Source organism: Etheostoma spectabile, chromosome 20 (assembly GCF_008692095.1).
Source record: "Etheostoma spectabile isolate EspeVRDwgs_2016 chromosome 20, UIUC_Espe_1.0, whole genome shotgun sequence".
NCBI classification, from domain to species: domain Eukaryota; kingdom Metazoa; phylum Chordata; class Actinopteri; order Perciformes; family Percidae; genus Etheostoma; species Etheostoma spectabile.
The window spans coordinates 4491440-4501461 of record NC_045752.1 but is presented as its reverse complement, the minus strand read 5'-3'; the positions used below and the strand labels follow the sequence as shown (position 1 = coordinate 4501461).

At 40.9% G+C, this 10022-nt stretch overlaps 1 protein-coding gene and 1 long non-coding RNA gene across 6 annotated transcripts in view; both read left to right on the top strand.

Moving 5' to 3' along the window:
• LOC116670240 (uncharacterized) overlaps window positions 1–10022 on the top strand; it is a 22618-nt gene that overhangs the window by 8067 nt on the left and 4529 nt on the right. The window lies entirely within an intron of this gene.
• The window catches only part of crlf1a (cytokine receptor-like factor 1a), an 18736-nt gene that overhangs the window by 4425 nt on the left and 4289 nt on the right, over window positions 1–10022 (top strand). For all 4 annotated transcript variants that reach the window (XR_004326976.1, XM_032500659.1, XM_032500658.1 and 1 more), the window contains exons 2-4: window positions 953–1231; window positions 2571–2700; window positions 3408–3577. Coding sequence is in view for 3 of the 4 variants with exons in the window: in XM_032500659.1 (XP_032356550.1) it covers window positions 953–1231; window positions 2571–2700; window positions 3408–3577 (579 nt within the window). In the remaining variant the exon portion in view is untranslated. The remainder of the gene's footprint in view (window positions 1–952; window positions 1232–2570; window positions 2701–3407; window positions 3578–10022) is intronic.

Sequence of the window (10022 nt, the reverse complement as noted above, 5' to 3'; positions counted from 1 at the left end):
TCTGCACCAAGGCTGAATTTTGAGAAAGAGACTTCAGATACAGTATTAGGGGACCAGTAAAGTCTATATAAAAGCATCCAAAGAGCCTCTTGCCATGGGACTTTTAAACACATTTTACTGTAGTACAAAGTGAAAATCAACTTGCTGAAACATAACACTTGTTTCAAATAGGTAATGTATTACAGTGAATATTTCTTTAACTTTATGTTTTTTCCATAGTTTTGTCAAACAATCATCGATTTCAAAGTGAGGCGCCAGTCATCTTTACTGTAACACAACAAACTACTACATTCATATTATCCTTTTCATGACATCCATGTTCACTTTGCCGTCATTGTTTGTCTTCCGAATTAGACATTCCAAAAACATATTTTAGCTCATTAATGCAATTATTGGGATTCTAACTGACATCTAATCCGCCCTCCTCAGGTTGGCTTTTCCAAAGTCTAAATACTCTGGAAGGCATACTCCAGTAATTGAGTACGACACAACCATAAAGTTATAGGAAAAAATAAAAAATAATGATCACACTCAAAGCAGCAGAGGCCGAGATATCATGAGATTTAGTCTTTAGTAGCGGCAAGTTCCAAAAACACTGGATCCAACATATCCCACAATGCAACTGTACAGCATATTTGGTTAGAGCCTCTATATGTTTGTAGTGTAGACTCCTGCATCCTTCAAACACCTCACCGCCAGTTTGTAAGGCAGGCTGTCTGTCCAGTATTTTTAAAGTCTCAACCCTAACTCATAACCCTAATGACATCACTATGACAACATCAGGGTTATGATTAGACTTTAGAAAGGTCCACCCATAACCATCTAGACTTGGTACAGCTGCTTCCCACATGCTGCGTAGAAGAGATGAGCAAACTGAACTTTACGCTTAAAATGACTGGAGTGCTCATCAACTGTCTTTCTCTAACGTCCATCTCTTCCTTCCCTCCTTCAGATGTAGCAGTGGTCTACCCCCAGGACCCCGTCCTTCGCATGGGGTCCACCCTGACCGCCAGCTGCTGGGTCCACCCCGACCTTGGTGTCCACGCCAGCTCTCTGTTTTGGACGCTCAACGGTCAACAGCTGCCCAGCTCCCTGTACAGAGTGCTGAGCCCTACCAACCTTAGCGTGACGCTGGCCGGACTCAACGCCTCCAGGCAGACGTCCGGCGACAACCTGGTCTGTCACAACCACAAGGGCCACATCTTGGCTGGCTCCTGCCTCTACGTTGGGAGTAAGTTGAAGTGTGTCAGTGGTTATATGATTTTTCAGCTTGGTTTTAATTATGTAAAGGTCCATAGTTTTTTTATTTTGTACTTTTATTAGTATATTCATTTGGCCAACATTTCTCCGAAGAATTTGTGCCTGCATGTGTCTCTGCTTCACTGTTTTATGTTAACGAAAAGGGGTAAAGAAAGGGTAGAAAAGGAGTGAGAGGAATGAAAACGAAATGGGAATGTAGGAGGAAGTAGTGGGAAGATTTTTAAAGTGTCTCTGTGGCTGTATTTCATGTTAAGTTTCCTGCCTTCAGGCCAGTGAGAGGCCTCCAAGAGTGTGTCACTGTGTGACGCTTTGACCACCTGTGTGGTCCATTACTCGCACAATCACTCACAGGGCATAGGCAATTTTACACAGACACATGTTTGTATTTCTATACGTATGTGGATCAGCGTTTACATAATGCATTACCTAGCCTCTAAATGTTTTATTTTTATTTCTTACAGTGACTTTATTGTGTGATCTTGTTAATGTAGTTCCTATTATTAATCTTCGAACCACCATTTTTTATTGCTTATTCACTTTCTGGCTAACTGATTATTATCAATGGCTGAAGCTGCGCAAGTTGTAATAAGCTGGAATCATCCTTTAACTCTCAAACAGCCCTTTGAAGAAGCAAGGAGTACCCTCACTCTAAAAATGGTGCTCTCAAAGACAGAAGTACATGAGCACACACACGACACACACTCATTTTCTTGCAGTTCCCATATACAAAAAAGTACATGACAATTCTAAGACTATGAAATGGCACAAACGTATTAATGAAGCAACAAGTGCGCACGCACACACACACAGCGACACATACACTGACACAACGACACAGCGACACACAAACACACACGCACACACACATGGACGCACACACACACACACACACACATGGAGATGCAGTCGGGATCCTAAGCTCTGTGACACTGGTGTTGAGCACCCAGTGTTCTGAGAGACACGGAATGTTGGCAGGGATCCCGAGTCTGACAACATCTCGCAAGCACACACGCATGCGCACGCACGCACGCGCACACACACACGCGCACACACACACACACACACACACACACACACACACACACACACACACACATCAAATAAGAAAAAAAACACCAATTTCTAGAGAACATCACTAGTGAGTCAATTACACTCAGGAGGATGGCTGGAAGTAACTTTGTACCATCAATGACCCTACATCTCCACTTTCTTTCTCTCTGCTCTACTCCCTTTGTCTTCACCCATATCTCTCACTCTATTTTCTTCCCCCTTTCTCCCCATCTTTCCATCTGTCCCTCTTTTTGTCCCAGTGCCACCAGAGAAGCCGGTCAATCTGACCTGCTGGTCCAGGAACACCAAAGACCTGACTTGCAGCTGGGCTCCAGGAGGAAAAGGAGAGACAAACATTAGCACACAGTATATGCTCAAATACAAACTCAGGTATATAAACACTTTTTTACTATCTTCTCATTTCGCCCTTACTTCTCAGAGTCATAACTCAATCAAATCACTGCACACAGACACCATACACTTATACCTGCTATAAATAGGACAACATTCTCTTTCTAATAAGTGATTATGGTATATGGCTGTAAATGAAGGGAGTGAGAACCATGCAAAACCAGTGTTGGGTTGTAATGGGTTAAACATCCAACTTGGTGAGCCAATTACAAATGTTCTCAGTCCAAATCATATTTCAGAAAGCAAAAAAAACTTCCAAAAGTCACAGAAACCAGCTAAAGTGGAGCTGGAAACAGGACAAAATACCATATCTCTTTGGCAGAACTTATTTTTGAGAAAAATACGCCCTTTGTCTGTAAAATATTTTGTGAGAATTAGAGAAACAGGTTTTCATCTGGCAAGGAAAATGAGTTTCAGATGAGCTGTAAGCTCTATTCACATTTTTTAAAAGTTAAATCAACTATTTAAAAAGCACCAAAAGGGAAATTACTTGACATTCAGTGCCTGCAGGCGGGCCAACTGCATAACTCTTTCTGAAGTCTCATAAGTGTAAATAAGGACTTAATAAAACCACTGATAAACTCTGAACTGGTAACTCATTAGACAATTATCCTATATCAAATGCATTAGTAATGGATATTGAAGCAGTCACGAGTTATTTGAGTTTTTTTCTGTTTTCTTTCTAGGTGGTATGGTAAGGAGAAGGAGTGTGAGGATTACACTCATACGCAACCTTACTCCTGCAGCATCACCCGGGACCTGCACCTCTTCACGCCCTATGAGATCTGGGTGGAGGCCTCTAACCAGCTGGGCCGGGCTACCTCCGATGTCATCACCCTCGACATCCTAGACGTGGGTGAGTGTCAGATAACATGAACTTTGACCTTCTTTCTTTAACTGTGTTTTAGAACTTTTAGATGCCAGTGTCAATGAGCCCTCAGGCTATAATAAAGGAGAGTGGATACCAGGCTTGTTTAAAAAAAAAAGACAAAGTTATGTATTTCTACCTGCGATTCCTCATCACATGTTACACATGTGTACAACTTGTTAGCTGTTCAATTGGGATTTTCCCCTCACCCCGCCCTCATAGTGGTAATATAATAAAAGTAAACAAAATCTGGACAGGAAATGGAAATACAAAGCAAACATGAATAACAGCAAATAGTTGAGGTGATTTCACAATTGAAAGAAAGAACAGTCAAACTTACAGTGATTGAAACATTGATTTAAAAGTCTGTGTTAGGGGCGATTCGGACCTGCTGCCCTTTGCTTGTCATACCTTGTCTCTCTGCCCTTTCCTATCTTCAGCTGTTCTGTCTAATTAAAAGCCTAAATGGCCAAAAAATAATCTTTAACAAAAAAAAACATCTGGAGTAGCTTAATGGATATGTTAACTCAACTAGACTCTTTGCACTCAGTTGAAGGACTGGTTTGTTCGTAGTATTAGTTGCTTTCAAGGAATGGTTTATTTTTTGCCCGTAGTTAGATGAGAGGATTGATACTACTGCCACGTTTCTGTGTCAGGGTACGTTCAGACCAGATCAAGCAATCTGGCGAATCACCGCCTGGGAAGTTAAGTGCTTGTGTTGTCTTTTTTACCCTCCATAGTTTTTAAAAAATGTTCTTGTGGCAGCTATAGAGGCAGTGATGTTCCCTGTACGGGACTCTGACCCCCCGTTTCCACCGGTTGCAGAATGTCTGCGGATCGGCCCCGCTGCGTGTCGGCTCCGTGTTCCGCCATCCGTCAATACCCACCAGGTTTTGGATTTGTTGCGGAACGGCTGCGGCCATGAATGACAGCTGAAGTCACGAGGACCCATGAGATCTCGTGAATTTATGTAGAATAGAACCTCAAAACCAATGACAGTTTGTTTCCATCCAGAGGAGTTGAGGGGAAACAACTCTGTGCTGTGTTTTCAAGGTGTAGTGCAGGAAGATATGATCCGCCCTGAGCATGGCCCATTTTATTTTGAAAATGAACCGGATGTTTTATTTTGATTCCGTGCTCGACCTCCTGTCCCGCAGTATCTGCCGTGTGCTGAATTACTGCGGAGCTCTGTGATGCAAAAACAGAAGCTCTGTGTATCTGCTCCGGAAGGCTGCGGACTGCCGGCGTTGGGACGGAGTCGGGACGCAGCCGTTCCGCAGTCAGTGGAAATACACACATTGACTTTAATGGAAACCTATTATCTCCGCTGCCGTTCCAGAGTGGATCCGCAGACGTTCCGCAGCCAGTGGAAATTGGGGGTGACACCGCCTCAAATCGGACTGACATGTCTGATCGGCCAACATGATTGGCCGTTGCAGGGTAAAGTCAGGTTGCGCTTCTCCAAAAGTTAAATCCGTCTTAACTTTTCGCTGCAGGCAACTGCCCTACCCTCACTGAAAATGAATGGAAGGACTTGCGTCTTTGCCGGATTTGCTGGGATGTCATGTAGAGTAGGGGGGGCGATTAGCTTAGCTTAGCATTGAGGCTGTAAGCAGGGGTAAAGATCTAGACAAAAATAATATACAGAATACTTTCCAGCATCTCTAAAGCTTATTAATCAACACGTTGTATCTTGCTTATTTAGTCCCATCATTTTGTTGTAGTAACAATAATTTGTGGTTGTACAGGAGGTTATGCGCCAGACATTTTCTTGGCTGGAATGTGACTTCAAGTCTGCACAGCAAAACCTATAGAGCTTTCATTTAGTTAGTTAGTTAGTTAACTCTAGTAGGGATCCCAAAGCTTCCAAGGATGCGTAGAATAAAATGATTTATCAACAAATAGGAGAAATAACGTGGAAAACCGTAAATTAAGTGGTTCATTCCCTATTTATCCATTCATGAACCCTCAGATTTCTTTTGTGACCGACAGGTTGGGAACCATTAATGACTTACGCTAGGGATGGGCAATATGGCCAAAAATCCATATTGCAATATACATTGCAGCTTCTTGCGATAATGATATATATCACAATATAAAAATTGTAATAGAACCATTTCAGATCAGGTTACATAGACCCTAAGGAAAGCTAAACTGCTAAATGTATTATTTTTTTTTTAAAGAGAAAGAAACATAGTTTTGAGAACATTTATTTTGCAAAACTTTAATTATACAACATAATGTTGCAGATAAATAAAATTCATGTACACTAATTGCAGAGACTTTAAAAGCTTAAAGTATTGGATTTATTTCTTTTAGTGTAAACTACACTTTCAAAGATGCACAGATACTTTAAATAAAACATATTTCAAACAAAGTTTCTTACCTGCAGCCTAATGTAACGCATTTAAGCACACACACACAAACACACACACACTGCCAAGATTCTAATTGCCTGTTATATAGTGAATTTTGTCCATTTGAAAAATCAAAGTTAAAATAATGGATGTTGCACTGGTCTTTTACACCAGCTCTTCCGTTTTGCTTTCTGCCATGTTTACTCAAGATGCCGATGCTAAATCTTGCGGGTAGATTGCATCAACATGCATTACAATTAAAATCTCTATCGTTGGCCAATTTTGTATTGTTTATGTTGCATATCGTTTATATGGCCCATTACTAACTTACGCATTAGCCTCGAATTGGCGCCCTTGAAATGTTGAGTATCACTTTATAAATTAAGGACAGGACATTGGCTTGAGTTCTGTGGCTTTCTGGCTTTTGGAGAAAGTTGCTCACAAGTACTCATCCGGCTTTACACTGATAGGAACCGAGTGGTATTCCCTTTTACAGCTTTGTTATGTGGTCCGCTGCCTAGCTTAGTGCAAATGGACCATAAGATGAAAATTCTTATCTTATCTCATTATCCCCAAAACACACACACACACACACACACACACACACACACACACACACACACACACACACACACACACACACACACACACACACACACACACACACACACACACACGCGTAGGCGTAGTTGTGTGACGAATGGAAACACCCTCTCTTTTGATGAGCTCATTTTCTCTTTACTCATGCTCACTGGACACACATACAGAAACACGCACAGAAAACACTCATTAACCCTCTTTTATGTAGTGTTGGAATGTTCCAGACTGATCCTCAAACCTAATCCCATCTCCGAGCCGGCTGCAGACCCCCGAGGCCTGAGGAGTTTGGGCTTGGAGACTTTTAAGACTTGGACCTGAAATAATACAACCTGATTAGCTCGGAGCTCTTCACCTGGTTCAACACGCTCCTAACGGTGTCGGGGAAAACGTACCGAGAGGAAAACCATATAGAGTTTCAGAGGTGAACACATCACCGGTGAGGAAACAAGCGTCCATCAAATTGTAATCCCTTTTTCCGTTCCCTAATGTATGCACGCACGCACACCTGTTTACACACCCCAAGGACAGGGCAGGGCCTAGTAACAGTATAGAAACAGAGAACAGCAGAGTGTAGGCGGTTTCTGGACTTGTGTGTGTGTGTGTTTTGTGTGTGTGTGGGTTTTGTTTCGCTCAGGTTGCCCTGAAAATTCTTTTCATGCAAGCAGTTTCCACAACAGTAAGTAGCACGTCATAAAACACAGCAACCACACCCGCGTGGAGCTGCGGTGAATCACTCTCATCTACGGTCACGTTGGGAAGGCGAGGCAGAAACACCTCCAGTTTTCTCTGCATTCCTAAGTCACGGGATGCCCTCTGAACTCAGAGACTAGAGGCAACTTGTATTGGTGTCTGACTCTAAGATGAGGATATGTTGAGGGATGACATAGCATATGTTAACAATGATTCATCTGTAATTTGCCTTGTCGCATTGACCTCTATTTCCAAGTGAACATAACGTATAGGAACAACGCATTTCCTCTTATCCATGGACAAATAACCAGAATGGCTGAGGTTGCAATCCTTTTTACACAAGTTAACTATGTTATCTTCAGGTGGTTTTTCTTGGGATAACGGAATAAAAAAAAACAAAAAAAAACAAGAATGCAGTGTGGAATATTATGTCATCTCAAAATAAATATCCGAATGCCATTCATATTTACATCAATCGAGCAACCAAAACATTATTATGAAACCTGCTATTAGTCTTTCCATTTTAATGGTAGTCAAATAGAAAGATTAGAAACACTATGTATGCTATGAGATCTCATACTTTATGTGAAATAATGTACAGTATATTAGATCTTTATTACAATGAGCACCGTCATTTACTGTGCCAACTTTGAACACCGCTAATTCAGTGATTTCTTTTTTACGCGGAAAAAAGTGCAGTAGTATGAAGTATTTAATTTAGTCAAACCTGAGTTTTGCCGGCACTCCTGTTCTTAGGCTTCGTCCAAACATCCACCACTCAGGGTCGGGCTGTAGAAAGAAACAAAAAAGACAGTTTTAAGAGATGTTAGTGAGTAAATCAAACTACAGTGAAAAGGTAGGAGGGACAAAAAATCTGAAGAGTGGAAATTATGCCCTCGGTTATAATTAACCAGTTATTATGACAAAACAACTCTGTCATCACGAGATAATAAGAACATTATACTTAATCCTAATCCTACTTTAAATACCAGTTTAATAAATATAAAAGCATATTCAGTCCTGTATTAACATTGTTAATCTTGAAGAAAAGTACATTCACGTACATCCATTATTTCAATTAATTGGGGTTACTCTTCACTCTGTTTCAACCTGTACATGTCCTTGATTTGGGCATACACTGAACTAAGATGTCTTAACAAAGCTTTAGTTTAACTCTCTGCTTCTATGTTAAAAATACATATTTTATCTAAGATGGATGATTGTGTGTACCACCACTGGGTTTACACTTAACTACAAATCACCCATGAGTATAAAATGGCCCGTCTGAAGTTACACATTTGAGTCCAGAGAGTCTCCGGTTTCTTTGAAAAAAAAAAATCCTCTGAAACTCTTGTGTCAACTCCCACTTTTTTGCCTCCACTGACTCTTTCCCATCTTCTTCTTTTCCCCTGGGTTCAGCTTGTTTGTTTATTGGTAAGGGATGACATTATGAAAAGGAACAAAAGTTGATATTGAAACAATCTCAAAAGCCCAAGACAAAACGCGAGGAAAGTTAAAATAATTGTCTGTCAGCACATTTGTTTGTCGAGAAGATAATCGTTGTCAGATGAAAAAGTCTCTTCCAGCTCACACAAGTCAACACTTCAGAAACTAGAAGGCGCTCAGAGACCACAAACCTCCGCCAACGCTGAACAATCCTTCAATGAGCTGTTGCACATAAAGACATCACTCGTACCATTTTAAATTAGAATTGAGTGGATTTCTTGACCCTGCAAACTTAACCCCAAAACGTAGAAAGAAGCCCCTAAGCTCTGTTTTTTTGGCTAAAAATGATAATCTGGGCCATCTGTCCACCAGAAGTTAATCATTAAATTGTTAGTATAGAAATATACATGTTAATGGATGTAATAAATTAAAACGTATCCCAGTTTTTGTGCCTCTTATGAAATCATTGTTTGTTCATATGAGAGTTTGCACTGATCATGGCGTAGTCACAGTTTTTGTATTTTTTTCTACATACACACACACTCTCTTTTTCAAGACATTACTTAAATCCTTAAAGCTGCTCTCATCAATGTTTCTATATTTACCATGGATCGATTGACTAAATGTAATGGGAACGGAGTCACCTGTGTAGACGAACCAACAGAGAATAATATCCCAACTCAACAGTTCCTCTCAGCTCTGGCGAACGTTAGCCTCGTTCAGCTCATTCTCTTAGTTTTTCAGCTCATTCTCTTAGTTTTTCAGCTCATTCTCTTAGTTTTTCATCTCATTCTCTTAGTTTTTCACCTCTTTTTCTTAGTTTTTCAGCTCATTCTCTTAGTTTTTCAGCTCATTTTGGTCCGCTCTCACTGCTCTCATCAACTAATGTTCTAGCAGCGGGCAGCTGTTTTAGTGAAAAAACTGTACACTCCTGCTCAGTACCAAAACACTTCCTGCTTCAAATGCAACCAATAACTTGACCAATTTCAAATTTCTTACTGTTAACCCTCTGTCCCCAACCCCTCAACACGCACTCCCAAGAAAGTGAATGCAGGAGACAGGAGAGGAAGCTCTAACTGTCTGGCACTGGTCTGGTCTTGGTCTGGTCTTGGTCTCAACCCCTCAAAGTCTTGGTCATGTCTCGGTCTCAATACACTCTGGTCTTAGTTGATGACTCGGTCTTGGTTTAGGTGATCTTGACTACAAAAGTTGTTTCCCTCTGTTTTCAACTTGTTACGCTGCCCCCAAGTGGCCAAAAAGCAAGTTATACTTCTTTAAAGATCACTGTTTTTTTTTCTTGTTTTTTTTTCTTCTTTCATAACTGTTTATACTTTTCTGTT